The following is a 19,922-nucleotide window of genomic DNA, read 5'->3' as shown; positions in this document are numbered from 1 at the left end:
CAGGGGGAAATCTGGAGCAAGAAAAGGAGATTTGGGATGAAAAAGGGGATTGGGGGACAGAATAAAAGGGAGTTATTGTCCAGAAGTTGGAATTTTGGGCCCCAAAAATAGGAATTTGGGTCCTCAGGTGGAAAGTTTGTACCTGAAATGGGAACATTTGGCCCAGGAATAGAGAATTTGGGCCTAAAAATGGGGAATTTGGGAACTCAGGTAGGGTATTTGGACTGAAAAAGAAGAATTTGGGGCCAAAAATGGGGACTTGGGTCCCAAGGAAGGGGAATTTGTGTGCCCAGATGGGAAATCTGGAGCCAGAAGTGGGAATTTGCCTCCCAAAATGGACAGTTTGGCCCAAAACTGGAGGTTTGAGCAACAAAAACTTAGTTTAGACCCAAGAAGGAGAGTTTGTTTAAAAAAAATATTAAAGTCTGATGCCAAAAGGTCAACTCAGGTGAGCCAATGGCAGCCAGGGGGGGAATTTGGGGAAAAAAGGGGAGATTTGGGATGAAAATGGGATTTTGGGCCCAGAAAAAAGGGGAAATTAGGTCCAAAAGTGAGAATTTGGGCTCAAAATTAGGAATTTGGGGCCAAAAAAGAACATTTTGGGCACTCAAGTTTGACATTTGGATGCAAAAAGGAGAATTTGGGCCTAAAAAGGGGGAAATTGAGCACTCAGGTGAGAAATTTGGATGCCAAAAGTGGAATCTGGGTTCAAAAACCAGAAATTTAGACCAAAAAAAGGTGAATTTGGGTGCCCAGATGGAAAATGTGGACCCAGGAGGAATTTGGCTCCCAAAAGGAACAGTTTGGCCCAAAACTGGAGGTTTGATTAACAAAATGTGGGAATTTGGATCTTAATGTGAGAGTTTGGATTAAAACAAAGGAGAGTCTCTTGCCTAAAAGGGGAGTTTGGCAAAAAATGAAAAAAAACAGTTTGGTCCCAAAAGGGGGATTTTGGAGCCAAAAAGGTCCATTTTGGATCTAAGAAAAAGGGAATTTGGGGCCAAAATGGTGAGTAATGAAACCAGGAGCTTGTCATTAACTCATGTTAATGAAAGTGTGGACATGATTATAACTTGAACCAGCCCCACGCTGGATTTGGGGCTGAGCCCAGGAGCCTCAGGCACTGAGAGAAGGGTGAAGAAGCTGCTCCAGGAGTCCAAAGGCAAAGTGCAAGTCCCTTGGAGCATCAGTGGCCCCAGGGAGGGCAGGGAGTGGCAAAGGCTCCCCAGGGAGTGGGGAGAGCAGATCCTGGAGGCCAGGACTGCAGGGAGCCAAAGGCTGTGAGCAGGAACTGCAATGCTGAGCAAGCCCTGGCTGGCTGGAGGCAGCAGAAAGGCCAAGCCCTGAGCCCAGGCCTGGCACAGCAGGGCCTGTCCCTCACGGGGGGCTGGGGGCTGTTCCTGGGGCAGGGGGATGTGAGGGGCAGCAAGGACAAATGCCATCAACCTGGGGGACCCTGCAGATCCTCATGGAACCAAGGGCCAGCGTGAGCCAGCAGGGCCTGACGCAAACAAGAGGCCCCTGGGAGCCTGCGGGGCTGCAACAGCCCACAGCACTCCAGTGATGGCGGCAACCAAAGGCTCCTTGACTTGCCTTTGGTGCACGGGACAAACCCCAGCAGATATTCTCAAGGGACACAGGGGCAAAGAATATTCTTAGTTGCAAGGGACCCCCAAGGACCAGCAATTCCAGCTGTCAAGTGCATGGCCCACACAGTGATTGAAGCCACAGCCTCGCTGATATCAGCACCGTGCTCTGACCAACGGAGCTCAGAGGTGAAAACCACACAGAATTTTACTGGCAAAGTACAGAGAACCAAGGAACTTGGGCAAAGCATTTAATGCAACATCCAGTTGAACATAAAACACTTTCCACAGCAGAAACTGCATTAATTTAGCCCATTTAACCTGGAAAGCTTGAACCCTTGGGTGTTAAGGTACCCAAAATCATTCACTGCAGAGCCAGAGAAGCACTGAGGAATGATCCTGGACACACAGGTCAGGGCAGGCATTTGTTTTTATTTAAATGCACAGGGAACAGACCTCTTGCAGGTCTTTGTGTTTCACAGGAAAGGTAGATATTCATGTAGAAATACAAAAAGTAATACTACAGTATTTGTAAAACACACAACAGTAGAAAAAGTTACCAATGAGTAAATGCACAATTAGGGAATAATAAAGCTAAGATTCCAAAGAGTTACATTCAAAAGGCTTTGCAGCAGAAAAGAGAGAGTTTAATACTTCTGAAAATACAGAGTCATCAATTTTCTCAGGGCAGCCCTGAGCTCCTGGTTCCTCAGGCTGTAGATGAGGGGGTTCAGGGCTGGAGACACCACCGAGTACAGAACTGACACTGCCAGATCCAGGGATGGGGAGGAGATGGAGGGGGGCTTCAGGTGGGCAAAGGCTGCAGTGCTGAGGAACAGGGAGAGCACAGCCAGGTGAGGGAGGCAGGTGGAAAAGGCTTTGTGCCGTCCCTGCTCAGAGGGGATCCTCAGCACAGCCCTGAAGATCTGCACATAGGAGAAAACAATGAACACAAAACAGACAAGAAATAAACAGATGGAAAACAGAAGAAGCCAAACTTCTCTGAGGTAGGATTTGGAGCAGGAGAGCTTGAGGATGTGTGGGATTTCACAGAAGAACTGGCCCAGGGCATTGCCCTGGCACAGGGGCAGGGAAAATGTATTGGCCGTGTGCAGCAGAGCATTGAGAAAGCCACTGGCCCAGGCAGCTGCTGCCATGTGGGCACAAGCTCTGCTGCCCAGGAGGGTCCCGTAGTGCAGGGGTTTGCAGATGGACACGTAGCGGTCGTAGCACATGATGGTCAGCAGGAAATACTCTGTTCCAAGAAAGAAGACAAACAGAAACAGCTGTGCAGCACATCCTGAGTAGGAGATGGTCCTGGTGTCCCAGAGGGAATTGTGCATGGCTTTGGGCACAGTGGTGCAGATGCAGCCCAGGTCAGTGAGGGCCAGGTTGAGCAGGAAGAAGAACATGGGGCTGTGCAGGTGGTGGCTGCAGGCTATGGCACTGATGATGAGGGTGTTGCCCAGGAGGGCAGCCAGGGAGATGCCCAGGAAGAGGCAGAAGTGCAGGAGCTGCAGCTGCCGCGTGTCTGCCAGTGCCAGCAGGAGGAAGTGGCTGAAGGAGCTGCTGTTGGACATTTGCTAAGGAAATTTTTATCTGTGGAGGAGGAAAACACAGCACAGAGTCAGGCCACAATTCTATGAGCAAAATATATTGCCTATCTTATAGCAATTTAACATTCAGAGTCTCTCTTTTTACAAACACTTTTCTGCATTCCCCTCACCTGGGCTCTGGGATTTGCAGGCACTGAGAGCAGGGACTCACAAATGGGCTCTGGAGGATTCCTTCTTCTTGTGCAGTGAGAGGCAAACGAGAACACTGACTGATCTCCAATTAACTGAAGCCGTGATACACCAAAAAGCTGTTCAGATTTCCTGTTGGCAATTTGCTCATCTGAAGAACTGAGCTGAGGAAATTCCTTGTATTTGTTCATCCAGTCACACCTGCTGCAGTTAGGAGAGGTTGTGGGTGTTTGAAATGCCTGACATTTCTAATGTACTGCAGGTGAAATGGTGTGGGTGTGAGAGGCACAGGGATGGTCTCAGTGCAGGGACAAGAGAGCAGCTCTGCCCATCAGGGCTGTTCTCACTGCTCCTTGCTGGCAGCTTAGAGCTGAAGGAGAGGCACCCAGAGGAGTTCCCTGAGAGAAACAGGGCACTGCTGAGAGCAGAGAGCTCTGGCTTCAGAGAGCACAGTGACAGAGCCCTCGCCTTCTCTCAGGGTGTCTCTTTAGGATCTCAGCTGTCTCCTGCCAGGCTGGGGCACAGAGGGATCATTGCAGCTGAACAGCTGCAGCTGCCCAGCAGCGTTTCCCTGGCCCTAGCACTGAGCTGTCTCCTGCACAGGGATCCCAGGCAGCCCAGAGACACCACAGGAGAGCTGTGCCCTTCTGGAGGGCACCCTGCAGCCCTGCAGGACAGCCAGGGAATCACCTGAACGGCCCCTGAATGGCGAGAGCTGGGCACTCTGCTCCCACAGACACATCTCCACAGCAGCATCCAAAGGCTCCCTGCCTGGACAGGCACCTGCCACCCCCAAACCCTTGCACTGCCTCAGCAAACCTACTGGTGGCAACAAGGACACACAGGCACCTGGGGATGGCAGGGAAATGCCACAATACTGCTGCCAGGGGAGGAGGGACACAGAGACTGATGGAAATCAGGGGCTTCTCCTTCCCTGGGCTCCGGCTGCTGCAGGGGCAAAGCTCACCCGAGCCCCCGTGGGCTGAGGGCAGGGGCTCTGCTTAGGCTGGGAAAGGAGCCCGGGCAGGAGTTGCTGGGGGAAGGTGTCTGAGGCACAGGGACAGCAGGGAGGTGCCCACATCCCCCTGGCCAGCATCTCTGGCAGCAGCTCCCTGTCCCTCCCTGCCCGTGTCTCTGCTGAGTGGGTCTGTTCCTGCCAGCAGCGTCTCCCCGTGCCCAGCTCCGCTCCCTGCCAGGGCTCACAGAGTCCATCCCCACCCCACGGCCCCGGCACAGCTCTGCCTGTGCAGGGACCTGTCCTGTGCCTCTCAGGGAGCAGCAGGGAAGCCCCGCTCTGGAGCTTGTTCTGCTCCACACCAGGACATCCAGGAGAGCCACCCTGACAGGTCCTGTCAGTGCTGGCATTGTCACAGACACTCCCAGCAACTCACCTGCATTGCTCTGCAGCCAGAGACTCACCGTGTCCAGGGGCTGTGCAGATTTCTCCCCTGATGGGGTCTCTCCTGTTCCCCCACCCCAGGCTACCTTGAACCTCTTCCTCACTCCTGCTGCCTGCCCTTGCTGCCTGCAGGTAACTGCCCTGCCTGCCCTGTGGCCACCTGCTCTGCACCAGAGGAACTGGGAGAGTCCATCCAAATGATCATGGAAACCATGGGATGTGCCAGCCTTAGGAGAAGCCTCCAGGAATGGAAGTTTAGCTTTGCTCTAGCCAGAGAATTATTCTTTCAAACACTGTGAAGATTTCTCCTCTAGCAAGAGCTCATTCACCCTCCCAGCCCAGGCTGCCTCTCATCTCTCTGTGCCCTGTGCTGTGCCCGGGGTGGCTGCAGGCAGTGCCCCAGCCCTGCTGGGCTGTGCCCAGGAGCTGCTCCTGGCCAGAGCTGTCTCTCTGCAGCGCTGCCCTTGCCAGGAGCTGCCTCTGTGCCAGAGCCCAGCCCAGCTGAACAGCACAGACACAGCACAAGGACTTCTCTTGTGGGTTGGGCACTGAGTCCCTGAACATCAGTCCCCCAGAGGGAGCTGAAGAAACCTCTCAAGAATTCAAAGTCACAATCCATCTCCAAAGTTTTGTGAGGTTTTAATGGGTCCCACTGAGGCACTCAACTGGGAAAGTGTCCCCAGGTTCCAGGGAGAGCAGAACACTGCAGGCACTGGTGACAGCTGGGGACAAGCAAGGGAAAGGTGTCTCTGGTGCTGAGCAAAGCTGGATGTGTTTCAGGAGTGCAAAGGGCCAAGGGCTGAGCCCCAGCCCCTGGCAAGGCAGATGCTGTCCCTCCCTCATTGCTCAGGGCTCTTCCCGGGCCACTGGCATGTGGGGATGTGCAATGCCAAGGGCAGCACCATGGGGCGGCCCCTGCCAGGCTGCTGAGCAGGGACAAGGAGGCAATGAGGCCCCAGGGCTGCCAGGGTCACTTGTCTCCTCCTCATGGCTCAGGCCCAGGCCCAGCAGCCATGGCCAAAGGGCTGCACAAGTTGCCTCTGGCAGGGCCTTGCAGCTGCTGCCCATCCCTGTGCCCTCTCCAGCCCAGGCTGCCCTACGGTGTCCATGCCCTGCGCCTCTGGCCCTGCAGGCTGTCGTCATCCCCCGGCTGCCCCAGCTCGCTGGGCCCTTCCTTTGCTGACAGCTCTGCGTCCTGCCTGCCTCTGCCTGGCCACACAAAGCCTTGGCCTTGATACCCAAAGGGTTAACTCAATTTTTACCGTGCCTGTGAACTTCTAGCACAGGAACAAGGCATGCAGGGCCTGCCTTCCCAGCAAGGATGGTCGGGAGACAAGAAGAAGACATCTGGCTCAAGGGTGCAGTGATGGGAAAAACAAGGACTGAATCTGGGAACTCGGGGTTTGGTTTTATGGAAGTGGGTAAATTTTAATATGCATTTAGCCACTGTATAAAAGCAACACACTGGAGAATCACATGTCCATGTCAGGTTAGGAGTTATCCCATGCTGGACCTCAGGCCTGAATAAATGATGCCCTCTTAAACACCAAATCTGTGTTAAGAAGACTTACTCTGATGTTTCAGAGACTTGCTGATGGTGGGGCCTCACAGAACCAAGGAGTCAGCTGTGACACTGGGCAAACTCATGGAACAAAGGGTGCATTTTGACACAGCAGAACCCCACGGAACCAAAATCCATTTTGGCACATTGGGGCCACATTGAACCAATGGTCCATGGTGAAACTGAGGAACCTCTTGGAACCAAGGGGCCCTTCTGACACAGCAAGGCCTTGTGGAACCCTGGCCCATTGTGACACCATGGAACCGCACGGAACCAAGGTGACCATGTTCTACTGCAGAACCTCAGGGAACAAAGGGCCCATGGTGACACTGCAGAACCAAGGAGACCATGGTGACACTATGGGGCATCATGGAACCAAGGGTCCATTGTGACTCTGCTACCAAAAATGGGAAAAAATAAAAGAAACTGCTTTACAGCAAGGGAGCAGTGAGAAGCAGCATTCTTTATTCAGCCAGATGCACAAGGGGGAATAGCTCTTCCCAAAGGTGTGCGTGCTGGGTACAGGAAAGTTCCTGCTTGTGGACTGTATTTTACATCCATATTCACTGACTGTCACAGAATAAACATACATATGATAATCATTTCTCTGAAATCATTAACATATTTTCTCTTACCTTCATAGCTGTGTTCTTCTGTCCTGGGCGTCTCTTTGGTGGTCCCTGGTGCTTGGTGATGTCAGAGTCAGACCTGACTGCCCGGTGAGCTGGTAAAAGTTGGCACAACTGGAGCTGGTCGCTTTCCAATTCTTCTTATACAATGGGCATGGTGCAGTTCCATGGGCCAGGGGGTTTTGAAGAACAAGAACTGTGTGTTCACCAGCTGGAGATGGTTTTTCATCTGGTAACATCCCCCCTTGGAGGCTTGTGAAGCTTTTCTTCTCTTCAAGCCTTGCTAAGCCTCCCATCTGTGGTGTCTGCTGGAATTCAATGCCCTCCCCATCCCACAGCAGCCCTGCCTTCCCCTCCTGCAGCCTTGGTCTCCAGCACAGCCATGGAGGCTCTTTGGGCTCTGGACTTTTCCTGCAGCTACCAAGGACAGCTGAGCTCTGCCCTTGCCACAGCCAGCCCTGGCCAGCACAGGCCATGCACAGCAATTCCTTGTCTGTGCCTGGCCTTGCTGCCAGCCCTGGCAGCGGCTCCGTGGCCCCTTTGTGCCCCGCTGGCCCAGCCATGGTGCCCCAGCCCCTGGGCAGGCCCAGCCCAGGGCAGGAGCATTGCGGGTGGGCACGGCCCCTGTGCCGTGGTGCCCACAGCAGCCCTGGGGCTCTGTGCCCCATGGCCTCCCTGCTGGGCAGCCTCTCCCAGCTCCTGCAGAGCCCGTGGCACCTGTGGGCCTGCACACACAGCCCTGCCCCGGGCTCTGCCGGGCTCTGGGCCAGCACAGAGGCCGGGCAGGGCTGGCCATGGCCAGCAACAGGCCCTGAGCCCTGCAGGAGGATGGAGCTGGGCCACAGCCAAACTCAGCCCAGGCCAAACCTGGGCTCAGCAGCCAGGGCTGGCAGCACCTGGGGACAGAGCCCGGCAGTGACAAATGTCCTGGACCCCCTCCCTGCCCTGCTCGTGCCACCAAAGGCACAGAGCAGCCTCCTCTCTCGGCCACTTGCCTGTTTTCAATCCCTTGCCCTGTAGGCGCTGGCCCTGCCCCACAAGGCCTGGGCCGAGTCCTGTCCCTCACGCTCACACAGGCTGAGATGGACACTGCTGGTTTCTCTGGCAGGCTCTCTGAGCCCAGCCCAGCTCCCTCCAAGCTGTCCCAGCTGCCCTGAGCTCTCGGCAGCAGCCAGGGCCTCTCCCCAGCACAGCCCAGCCGGCTCTGGCCCCACAGCTCTGCTCAGGGCAGGCTGCTCTGGGCACTGCCCCACGGCCTCAGCCCCTCTGCAGGGCACAGCAGCAGCTGCAGCTCAGAGAGGCCTCAGCCCCAGCCATGGGGGAAAGTGCCTGGCGAAAGGAAAAGGAGGCTCCCTGGGTGCCCTGCTCCCCTCTCCAGGAGATCCTGGCAGCTCTGCAGCCCCTCCTGCCATCCCATCTGCCCAGGCCAGCACCACAGCCCCGGCCTTGGGGCCCTCAAGAGCTGCTCCTGCTCCAGGCCCAGGGCCCATCCCAAAGCTGGGGCAGCCACAAAGCTGTGTCCATTGCTGGTCATTCCTGCTCTCATGAGGATGGATCCTCAGCCACTTGGAGGTTGCTGATGAATTTTACTTTTCCACAGGCCTCTTCTTTCTTGAGCTCTTCAGCTGAGAAATTCAGTGACAAAGGCTCATTAACATTTGTTCAAATCACCCAAACAAAACAAGCCCTTGGGAAAAATTCAAGTCGTCAGTTCTTCCGTGGTTAATTAGACAAATTTCAGAAGTGCATTCAAAGTAAATCTACTGTACTGAAAACAACTGAGATGTAATTGTTTGGTCCTGTTCAGTTTTCTTTTTCTGTTTCTAATCCCCAATTGATATTAATCCCCAGCATCCCCTCATACAGTCTGAATAGATCTGAAAATAAACACCCCTTATGGCTGATGATCAATCAGACTTTGTCCCTACCCCCACCCCACCATTTCCCCCATCCAGCCCCTGGGACTCAGAGCAGCCTTGTGCAAATCTGACAAACCATGGCTGTGCCTTCATTTCCCTATGCTCCAGTGCAGCTCATTTGGAAGTTTTCCCACTAAAGTTATGGAGAAATATTAAAAAGAGCTTCTAAGAAATGCACATTCCTGTTCTAAAGGATGTATTTTATTCCTGCTCTCTTTGGAGCAGAGGAGATTGCAGCATTCTGTGATTGATATTGAGCCAGGGTCTCTCCTCTGCAGGTCTGGCCTGCTCAGAGAAGCTGTGCCTTGAGGTGTGAGCCAGTGTGGACAGCCTTGCTCCACATTCCTCAATCCCATCCTCTCTGTCCTCCCTCACCTGGGACCTGCTTTGCTTGGAGAGCTGCCTGCACTCAGGCAAAGAGGGCATTTTCCTTTTTCTTTTCTTTTTTTTCTTTTTTTGTTTTACATAGTCTAAAACTCCCAAGTTTCATTGTTGAAAACAGACCCACTCCTCAAGTGTGTGCCAGCCCAAGGTGCCACCAAAAGCACTCCAGACCTGTCCTGGGCCAGCTGTGAGGGTGGATCATCATCCCAACCTGCACTGGGCTGTAAGAAACAATTTTGAGAACCCAGATGCAAGTGTTAAACCTTGGTTAGCGCTTTGTTGTAAACCAGTTCAATTATTTCATTGTTTATCCCAAGTTCAGGTTATTAGCTCTTTTCTTGTTATGTATTAGCTGTACTTACCCTTTGCTGTCATGTCCCTGTCCCATCGGGAGATCACCGCCACTGCTCCCCAGAATGGCGTCCCCAGCCCTGAGGAGGAGGATGACACAAGGGCCTGGATGTAAATGAGAGAGACCAGAGACACACAGGATGCACACAGACTAATAAGACTCCGGAAACAACGAGCCACACTAAAGAGAAGAAATCAAGACAGCACCACCAAACGAGGAAGACCCAGAGGAGTCCCCTGACTTCCTCCCAAAAGCTGACAGCACCAAGGGGGAACTCGACCAGGGTGACATCCCAGACTCTGAGCCGAAGAAGACGAGCATTCCTGCAGACTCCTGTGAGGACGGAAGCTCCGACTCTGCTGTGTGGCAAAGTCAACTTCCTCCTTCACTGTGTGGAATCTGGGAGCAGTGGCGGTGTGTGATACCCCTTGGGCCTCCACCCAAGCTGATTCTTGTATTAAAAGCATTAAAAAGGACCTCTAGTCCTGCCCAATTTATTTCAGTACCTAGACAGGTGTTGAGAACAGACCAGTGTTTTGGCTACTGCCTGGCAGTGCCATCATTCCTTCTGACATTCCTTCCCCCATCAAAGGGGATGGGAGTAGGCAAGATCCTGGGAGAGGACACAACCAAGCCAACTGACCCAAATTAGCCAGAGGGATATTCCATACCTCATGACAACATCTCAGAGAGCTAAGCTCAAGGAGAGAGGAGGAAAGGGGGGGCATTTTTGAGTTTTCAGTGTTTGCCTTCTGGAGGAACCATTATGTGTGCTGAAGCCTTTCTTTTCAGAAAATGTCCAAACATCAGATGGGAAGTAGAGAGTGACTTTTTTTCTCTTCAGCCCATGCAGGCCCAGATCTCTACTTAGTTCTTTATTTTACTGTAATAGAACTGCCTTGTCTCACCCTGCTGGCTGTTCTCTGTCTTATCCTCTTCCCCGTCCCAGTGGGAAAGAGAGTGACAGAGCGACAGAGTGGGCACCTGGCACGCAGCCAGGATCAACCCACTGCAGTTGTTTTGGCACCCGAATGTGGGGGGATATAAAGTTGGTGAAATGGACTATAGCAGGACCCTCGAGGGGCCAGGCTGGAACAGCAGAGGAGTGCAGGCCCGGGGTGGCAAACAGTTTAGCAATGAGCTCGAAGCTGTGGCAGGAGCAGCATGAGGCTGGGCAGACCCAGGGATATTGAGCTAAAAGTGTACTAAAAATCCGGAGCAGTGGCAGAAACAGCAGGGTCTGGGCGGCCCTGGAAGGAGAAAAAAGGTGGAGGGGGGGATTGGTCTGGGTGTTCCCTGGCTGTCACCTGTGTAATGCCCTGGCAACAGCAGCAGCTGCTGGGCTCCCGAAAGCAGCCGTGAAGCGCTCCCTTTCAGAGGTGGTCGGGTTCTGGTTTTCCCCTGAGGCACCCAAGCAGATGGTGAGGATCCCTCCCAGAGTGATTGGGTATTGAAAGGACCCAGTTACATGGCCACACTTGTGAGCAGAGGCTCACCCACATTAAAGAGACTCAGTGATAGAAAAGTTCTGCAGTAGCAGTGGATCCTCTGGGCAGCAGCAGTCCAACACCAAAACCTCAACCATCTGCCCTTTGAGCCGTGTCCCCCAGCTAAGAGACAGCCATAACCCCACTGCCTGTCCCTTCTCCTGTCCTGGTGGGGTGTTGAGGAGTTCTGTGAGCGTGTTTTGGGGGCATTGGTGTTGGTGGGTGTGTTGGGGAAGGAGTTGTCTGGAAGTGAGAGGTCTAGGCTGGAATTTGAGTCAGTTTGATGGCAGCATCCGTGGTTTGGCACAGCTTTGGTCATGGAGGACATAAGGAATAGCTGTGACTTTTTCTGTTAGTGGTCCTGGTTCTCATGCAAAAAAAGAAGAGGGGAGAGCTGTAATTTATTGGCCACCTAGATATCTGTACCAGGGGCAGGATTAGCCTTTTTGCAATCTACTCAATTGTCTGGACTACTTTTGTAATACTGAGTGGACTTTCATTCCTTGAGAGCTTTAATCCTTCAGAGAATTAAGATATTATCATCCCTCCATAGAAAACCAAAGCTTTGCAAACCAAAGAATGGCCTTTTTTTAGCCTCTGTGTAGTGTTACATTTTGTAAAGTGACTCTCAATGGATGATGTTAAGGCAAAGGACTTGCTGCTTTGAGATGGGAAGCAAACTTGCAAATCTTTCAAATTCTCCGGTCATTCCAATTAATTGGTGAAGTCTGCAACTTTTTGGAACTTCTTGAGTTGAGCAATGGGGAAGTAAAGCTCTCATGAATTGAGGGTCCTTAAATGCCAGATCCTTCTGTGCCTTCCCAACAAAGATGTTTTTGAGCTGCAGGAAATGACTTCAATGGGAAAATAATTCCAACATGTAATAATCTGACCAAGGCTAAGCGTTGCCAGCAGTTGTTCCAGGTGCTCCTGCCAAGACCCCTGCAGGAAGGAGCCCAGTCCCCAATGCACCTGGGCTTTGGCTGCCCTCTGGCACAGAAGCCCCCCAGGGGCACAGGTCTCTGGGGCAGGAGAAGGGCACCAGCACTGCCAGGGCTCGGCTGGGGTGGCAGGTCTGCCTCGGTGGGGACTCTGCCACACTTGCTGATTTCAGTGCTGCCAGGCTCCTGTGCAGATTCTGTACAAGGCCCTGTGCCCTTCCTGCTGCGGCTGTGTCGGCAGCCCTGGGGGCTCCTTCTGCTGCCCTGAGCCTGCAGAGCAGGGCAGCGTTTGCTGATGGTTTGAGGCGTTCCTAAAGATCCTGTCGGGCTGTCTTAGACACTTTGGGCAAGGGATTCCTTTAAACCTGGGCCACTTTGGGGGGGATGGGGGCGGAACCAGGGCAGGTGGCAGTGCGTGCAAGGGCCCTTTGTGACACGGTGCAGCATGGTAACCGTGGAATGGAAAGGGACAGGGTGTCCAAGGGCCCTTTGTGACACGTGGTGACATAGGGGCTGGCGGTGACAGGGCAACGCCACTGTGCCCAGTGCACGCGACGGGACAGGACGCGCCAGAGCGGTGCTGTGAGGAGTCCCCGCACAGCGCACTCGATTGTGTCTGACCCAGAGCTTTTCCAAGACTTTACTCCTACAGGTGACCTCGTGGCAAGACTGCGGGCCTTGGTGGCCCGTGGCTTTCCCGAGGCTTTTCTTTTGCAGGTGCCTGTGGGGGAAGACTGCGGGACTTGGTGGCCCGTGGCCTTCCCAAGACTTTTCTTTTGCAGGTGCCTTCAAGGCCAGACTCTGGTACTTGGTACCTGGAGCTTTTCTGAGGCATCTCCCATCCTTCTGGCCTCTGTCCTCAAGGTGAGACTGTGGGACCTGGTGACCACAGTCATTTACGAGGAGTCTCCAGTCATTGTGGCAGGAGCCCTCGAGACCCGACTGCAGGACCTGCTGTCCTGTAGGCTTCCTGAGGCTTCTCTCTCGCAGGTGCCTTCAAGGCACAACTGCACGACTTGTTGACTCAGAGACTACCCAAGGCATCTCTCTTTAAGGTGCCCCCAAGGCCAGATTGTGTCATGGAGGGCAGATTCCTCAACCTGTTCCAAGTGTTCAGAGGCAACAGAAAGACAGCCCCTGGAGCTGCCCCAGCACAGCAGCCTGAAGAGCCGGAGCAGTTCCAACCACTGCAGGATAGTGAGTGGCAGAGCTGGGCCACAGGGCTGATGGCTGCAGCCAGCCAGGCCCTGCACCATCCCATCCCATCCCATCCCATCCCATCCCATCCCATCCCATCCCATCCCGTCCCGTCCCGTCCCGTCCCGTCCCGTCCCGTCCCGTCCCGTCCCCTCCCCTCCCCTCCCCTCCCCTCCCCTCCCCTCCACTCCGGACATGCCCAAGGACAAGACAGAAGAGGGGCTGGGGCTGACCCCTGCCAGTGGCCCTGCTCCATCCCCTGAGCCACCCCAGGGCTGTCCCTGACTGGGGAGAGCAGGGCTAGGCTGTGTTCTCTGGCCTGTCCCGCAGCCCCTCAGCTCTGGCTGCTCTTTGACAGATGCAGCCATGGACAAGAGACCAGAGCAGGAGCCTGCCCGTGGCCGCTTCCGCAGAACGCTGAAGGTACCTGCAGCCATCCCCACCTGGGCTGGGCCTGCTGTCACTGCTCAGCCCAGCTCTGCACTTGCAGCAATCCATGGAACATGCCTCTCTTCCCTGTCCTTTGTTCATTCTGCACAGAGGTTCCGCAAGTTCCTGCGCATTGGGCGTAGAAAGAACAACGCAGCAGCAACTGAGGGCACAGCTGAGCCTGACTCCGGGCTGACCGAGCTCCAGGCAGAGCCTGATGTCAGCCCAGATTCAGCTGAGCCCTCACAAGACTCTGACGCTGCAGTGAAGGATGACAGGGCAGAGGCTGACATGGCAGTGACTGAGGGCATGGCCATTCCAAATGATGACATTGGAGAGACTCAGGGCATTTCGGATACCAACAGGATACTCACTCCCACTATTAGCCAAGAGCTCATATGGGATTATTTCAAGGACCCTCGTGTGTCTTCTGACATTGTTGACAAGAGAGCTGCTTCTTCTGACCAGCAGGTAGCCAGCCAGGGGCCAGAACTGGAGGTCTCCCAGGATCCTGTGGCCCTTCAAGCCACATCCACAGGGCCCCGTCAGCCTTTGAGGCCAGCAGAACATGACGGGAAGGGAAGCACTTCTTGGGGGAAGCTGGGGAAGTTGCTGCCTTGGACAGCACTCCATGTCTTCCCCATGCCTCCTCCAGGTGCCATCTACTGTGAGGAACATTCACCAGAGTCTGGTGTCCCATGTCACTGTGGATATCAGGCAGAAAATTGACATAATAAGGCTGGCTGAAGAACACCCGGTTGATGTGGTGCTGACCCTCCTGCGCTGTGCCCCGTCGTGTGACAGGTATGGGGCCCACGTGCCTTGAGAGCTCAGGGCTCACTGGCCTTTAGGGCCCATCGCCCTGCACAGCCTGTCCAATGGGCTCTGCCCAACAGGCAGAGAGGTCCAGGAGCCTCAGGCCCCTCTGTTTCCTGAGGCTGCTGCCAGTGCTCCCTCCCTGCCCTTCAGGGCACAGAGGCTCTGTCCCCTGAGACCCCACAGCTACACAGGGCATGGCAATGTCACTGAGACACCCCTGACACAGAGCTCTGATCCCACAGAGCTGCTGCCATGATGTGGCAAACCATAGCCTCATCGGGACCAACAGTTGAGAAAGTGCTGCCAACACTTCTCTGTGTGATGGAGAACTGGCCCCTTTGCAGCACCTGCACCTCTGATGGGGACAACAAGGACGTTTTGCCCTTGAGTGTGAGTTTCTGGAGATGATCACCTGGAGCTTGCTTCCCCAGGAGCTCTCCATCTTCTTCCTGCCGAAGGCGCTGGGCTGAAACCTGGGCCAGGGGCAGGCTCAGGGGACACCGGGCCCGCTGTTCCCCGCGCGTGTCCCCTCGGGCTTTGCCCCATGGACACCTCGGCACTGAGCACTGTCTTGGTGTGATTCTTTTGCAGGCAACTCTGGTGCTCTGGATGATTGTCCAGATGCCACAGTGCTGCGAGGCGATGATGCTTTATTCCGCCCGCCTGTTTGTGGCTCTGCTGTTCCATGTTGTCATCACCACACAGCAGATGCCACCAGTGGAAGCTGACAGCTTCTGGAAAGCTTGCCGGGAGCAACACCGCCTTCCCAGCAACGCCAACAGGTGCCAGTCCTCCTGTCCTTCCCATGCCCTTGTGGCTGATACCAGTGCACCCAGTGTGACCTGGGCTGTGCTCTGCACACAGGTTTGCAGTGCAGGTCATGAAATCTCTGCTCTGCCGACTGCGGTGTGACAATGTGGTCATGGAAATGGGACGCAAGCGTGGCTGGGACACGCTCCTCTGTGCTGACACCCAGCACTATGCCGTGGGTCTGCTGGCCAGGTGAGCCTCACTTCTCCCAGCTGCCTCTGAAACCTGTGCCCTGTGCCTGGGGTGTCTCACACAGTCCCTGTGGTCCTGGCCAGAGGGCCTCGTCACGGAGGGATGGCTGAGCAGACTGGAAAAGGCTGAGAGAGGAGGGTGCCCAAAAGGAGCCACTTCCCAAAGCACCCACGGTCCCTCCAGGGATGCTGGGGAAAGGCCAGATCTCTGTGAGTCATTCCTGGGAGAGGTCTGTGCTCCCCCCATATCAGAGTCTTGGTGCCGTTTTCCCCCTGACAGGGAGATGCGCCGTGGCTTGATCCCCTTCTGTTCCCGCATTGCAATCCACCTGCTCAAGTCACTCAGAAGGGAGGAGCCATGCTGTGATCTGTCCTTCCTGGCATTCCTTGTGGAGGTGAGCCCGATGGCCAGCACTCCCTCGCTGAGCTCCCTGCCAGCCCTGTCCCCTTGCATAGCCGCAGCTGCCTGGGACGGTGCCCGCGCCCTGTGCTGCTGCCTGGGCCCAGCCCTGCACAGTTCCAGGCTCCTGCCGGCCGGCTCCCCTGTCACTGCCCGGTGCCTTTCAGGTCCTCGAGTGCTTAGATTTGACTAAATACGGTGACGGTGTCCTTGAGATCGCGTCAAGGCACCTGCAGAGCGAGTGCAGGCAGAGGCGTCGCCTGGCGCTCAGAGGCCTCGTGGTGCTCAGCAAGGATCCCTCGATGGTGAGAACGGGGCAGCAGCTGAAGCTGTGCTGGGCAAAGCAGCCCCTTGGGCTGGCTGGGCTTCAGGAGCTGAGGCAGCTGCTCCCAGCTCTCCTGCCTCACCTGCCTGAGTGCTTTGGGACAGGACTTTGGCCTCTGGGCCCAGCAGCAGCAGGGTGGGGTTGCAGTGCCAGGGTGGTCTTGGCGCTGCAGCCGTTCAGGGCTTCCCAGCACTGCCTTGTGTTCCAAACAGGCCATAAGAATGTGCAGCCTCTCTCAAAGCCTTCAGGACCTGCTGGCTGATGCAGATGGAGATGTAGTTGGCATGGCCCTCCGTGTGTTCATCAGTATGCTCAACAATAAAGACATCATGATATGCAGCACCACTGCCCCAAAGCTGGCTCAGGCACTCCTGCTGCTCTTTGATCACGTAAGGCTCTGTGCCCCCAGCCACGGGCATTGGCTGCTGCCCAGAAACTTTGTGTCTTACAGATTTCTGGGCCTTTGCCCAGCTGAGCCTGGAGGAATTGGTATTAATGTCTTCTTCTCTTCCTCCAGGACCACAGCCATGTGCAGTTGCTCTCCCTTGACCTCTTCTTCAAGGCAATGGACTTGGTAGTGGACGAGGGAAAGAAGCCCCTGGAGAAGATTTTGGACCAGAGCCTGATTCCACTCTTCATCCACTGCCATGATGAGAACCGGCGTGTGGCGAAGGTGAGGTTTGCTGTGATGCCGGTGCATCCCTGGGAGGGGCATCGGCTTCCACCTGTCCTGGAACCTCCCAGGCTGCGGCTTCCTCGGGGCCCTGTCACCCAGACAAGAGTCCTGTGCCCTGGGCTGCAGTGCCATCTCTGCATCTCTGCTGCTCTCCAGGCCTCTCGGGAAACGCTGCTTCGTGTGGCCGAGTTTCTCAAGAGGAGGAATTTGAAGCGGCTGGTGAGGAAGGAGCAGCTGTCAAAGTTTGCTGAGTGTCTGGTAAGAACAGCCTGGAGAAGCCCAGTTTTGAGAAGCTCCCAGCCCCCAGCACTCAGTGTGTGGGGCTGGCAGCTGTGGCCCCTGCCCAGTGCTGCACCCAGGGGTGCCAGCCTGTGCCCCACACGCCGCTCCCTTCCCTGGGCCGCACGGCTTCGTCTCCAGGCTCCTGTGGCCCCGAGCCGGGTGCCGATGGAGCCACAGCCAGTGGGGCTGCGGGCCAGGGACACAGCGCGGCTCCTCGGGCAGCAGCCGGCTCTCTGCCCCCTCCAGAGCCCGGCGCCAGCGGCTGCTGGCCGGGCCTCAGGGCTGGGCGGGCACGGGAGGCCGGGGCTGGCCGCAGGCAGCAGCGCCCGGCCGAGGGGCAGAGCCCGCGCCAACCCTTCCCTCTACCGCTCTCTGCAGCTGGCACAGGACAAGAACCGAGCAGCCGAGCACCTGTGCCGGGCCCTGCCGTACCTGGACAGCCCACAGGAGCCGCTGCGAGAGGCGGCCGTCAGGTTCCTCGGTGAGCCACGAACCCGGGCTGGCTCCCTCCCCGCCACAGCTCGGCCCCAGCCCCGGCTACTGCCCCGGCAGCGACACCCGGGCCCGGCGCCCTGGAGCCCCGGCTGCCCTCGGGGCTGCTGCTGCCGGCCTCTGGCAGCCGTGCCCTTGGGCTGAGTCAGGATGCGGCAAGGGCCCGGGCTGAGCCCTGCCGGGGCGGGAGGGCGTGTGGCCACAGGGCTGCAGCGCCGCTGGCAGGGAGCTGTGCCGCCGGGGCCCTGACAGGCTCTGTGTTCCCAGGGATGGCCGGGGAGCAGCTGAGGGGGCAGCAGGAAGAGCTGCAGACCCTCATCGCGGGTGAGTGAGGGCAGCGGGCAGTGAGGGGCTGGCACTGGGGGATCTGCAATGCCCGGGCAGGGAGCTGTAATCCGTGCCCCGGCTTCAGAGGGCTTCTCTCCCTGTGTGGACACCTTGGTGGTGTGGGAATATCACAGAGAGATTTCAGCGACATGGGGCGGGGATTTGGGTGGGGTGTGGATTCGTGACCAGGACCTTGCAGCTGATCCTGTTGGCCTCTTCACTCTTGTGGCCACGGCAAGAGCAGGCTGGGATGGCTCTGGCAGGACTTTCTCCTAGGATTCCCACAGATCTGGGCTCTGATCGTGGCTCTGTTCCCCTCTCTTCCAGCACTTCAAGCTCTAAAAAGAGATGACAACCCTTCTGAGACAAACACAGTTCTTCAGCAGACGTTTATTGAAAGAACTGCAGAATTACGCTCGTCTGCTGGCTTACGAAACCAGTCTTCATGTAAGATGCTACGGATGATGAGACTACGCTGAGACCAGAAGAGACCAGCTGGAGCTCCAGGCACTGCTGGCAACTGGCCCAGCTGAGCCTGTGGGAAGCTCGCATGGCTTCAGCCCTCTCCCTGCCTCTAGATAGCTCTGTCCCTGCAGCCCTAAGACACTGCCCATCCCTTCTCTTTCCCTCCACCCTCCCTCCCTTTTGATAGCTCCCTCCCTGCAGCCCTGAGACACTGCCCATCCCTTCTCTTTCCCTCCACTCTCCCTCCATTCTGATAGTTCCCTCCTTGCAACCCTCAGACACTGCCCATCCCTCCTTTTTCCCTCCACTCTCCCTCCATTCTGATAGTTACCTCCTTGCAACCCTCAGACACTGCCCATCCCTTCTTTTTCCCTCCACTCTCCCTCCCTTTAGACAGCTCCCTTCTTCCAGCCCACAGACCTTGCCCATCCCCTTTTTTGCCCCTCAGCTCATCCCTTTGCCTCACACCCCATCAATAAACAGTTTGCCTTTTTCACTTTACCTGCATCTCTGTGGAGTTGAAGGGTCACAAATCCAGAGCGCTGTGACACACAGGCCCCTCCTGCCGTTCTCTCCTGCGCTGTGTTTTGTGCAGAGATGCAGAGGAACGAGCGGAGATCAGGCTGGAAAGGTCCCTGTGCTGAAGGTCCAGTTCCACAGCATTGTGGAGTTAAAGGTTTAACTGAGCACCCTGAAGGCCTTGGATTTTGGAGGAGCCAAGCTGAGTATACCCTGAAGCCGGCTGTGAGGGATTCTGTGGCAAGCATGCACAGAGGGCAAAGGAGCTTGGAATGCCTGAGTCTTTCTAGAACAGCTTCCTGAAAGCACAGCAATGCTCCATCCCTGGACAGGATCAGGAAGAGGGCAGAACTGTTAGAGCCAGCAGAGAGATGGGGACTTCAGATGGCTCTTCTTTAGAATGCTGTTTATTCTATCAACTAGATTACAGCAGGGGGTCGTGGGTCAGCCTACAGCTGCTGGCTACAGGCAAGCCCTGTGTCCTGAAGCCCACTTAGTTCTGCTTACAGTGCATTATATCACTTTCTTTTGCTGTGTGTATCATTGCATAACAACCAATCAGCATCATACACAATACCTTTACATGTACATATATTCTATCAAAACTGCTAAAATTACCATACTATGTTAGTGACTAACTAATCATTTGAGTTAGTAATTACATATTAAATTTTCAAAGTTGTTTTGTAGTGGAAAATCCTTTTTGCTTTGGTAAAAAATGTCTTTCTGTCTGCCTGTGCTTTTTCACTTGGTAGAAAACATGCTTTGTTTGAAGACCACTTAAATCTTTTGGACTTTAGCCATAAAACCTCCTTCTAACTGACTAAACCTTTGTTCTAAACCTTCCAACTCGACTAAACCTTTGTTCTCTAAGTGGTTTCAGCAATAAGTGGCCCTAAAAACATCTTTTTATATATCCAAGCTTGCTTTCATTTCTAGAGAACCTTTCGGTAAGCATTCATATCTGTAAAATTTTTGTTAAATTTT

At 55.2% G+C, this 19,922-nt stretch overlaps 3 protein-coding genes across 4 annotated transcripts in view; 2 read left to right on the top strand and 1 right to left on the bottom strand.

Annotated features, from left to right (window-relative positions):
* The window catches only part of LOC147649026 (uncharacterized), a 519,865-nt gene that overhangs the window by 347,137 nt on the left and 152,806 nt on the right, over nt 1-19,922 (top strand). The window lies entirely within an intron of this gene.
* Nucleotides 1,999-19,922, bottom strand: part of LOC147649028 (olfactory receptor 14J1-like) — a 143,924-nt gene continuing 126,000 nt past the window's right edge. Inside the window, exons 2-5 of one of the 2 annotated variants that reach the window (XM_086865115.1) lie at nt 9,586-9,654; nt 6,927-8,545; nt 3,313-3,535; nt 1,999-3,185 (exon numbers count right to left, since the gene is read on the bottom strand). In XM_086865115.1, the coding sequence (XP_086721241.1) occupies nt 2,234-3,166 (933 nt within the window). In that variant the 5' untranslated portion in view covers nt 3,167-3,185; nt 3,313-3,535; nt 6,927-8,545; nt 9,586-9,654 and the 3' untranslated portion in view covers nt 1,999-2,233. Of the gene's footprint in view, nt 3,186-3,312; nt 8,546-9,585; nt 9,680-19,922 lie in introns of those variants that run through there. The other variant, XM_086865114.1, reaches the window with a different exon arrangement.
* On the top strand, nt 12,536-18,917 carry LOC147649031 (maestro heat-like repeat-containing protein family member 7). Its single transcript, XM_086864969.1, has 16 exons — nt 12,536-12,867; nt 13,059-13,200; nt 13,559-13,623; nt 13,741-14,100; nt 14,285-14,433; nt 14,691-14,838; nt 15,040-15,230; nt 15,313-15,450; nt 15,730-15,844; nt 16,017-16,154; nt 16,387-16,563; nt 16,692-16,847; nt 17,007-17,108; nt 17,511-17,613; nt 17,892-17,948; nt 18,279-18,917. Exons 2-16 carry the CDS (start codon nt 13,083-13,085, stop codon nt 18,428-18,430), a joined length of 2,169 nt encoding a protein of 722 aa, XP_086721095.1. The 5' UTR covers nt 12,536-12,867; nt 13,059-13,082; the 3' UTR covers nt 18,431-18,917.

This window comes from Cyanistes caeruleus, chromosome 28 (assembly GCF_971803275.1).
Source record: "Cyanistes caeruleus chromosome 28, bCyaCae1.hap1.1, whole genome shotgun sequence".
Classification (NCBI taxonomy): Eukaryota; Metazoa; Chordata; class Aves; order Passeriformes; family Paridae; genus Cyanistes; species Cyanistes caeruleus.
This window is presented reverse-complemented; position numbering and strand designations above follow the sequence as displayed.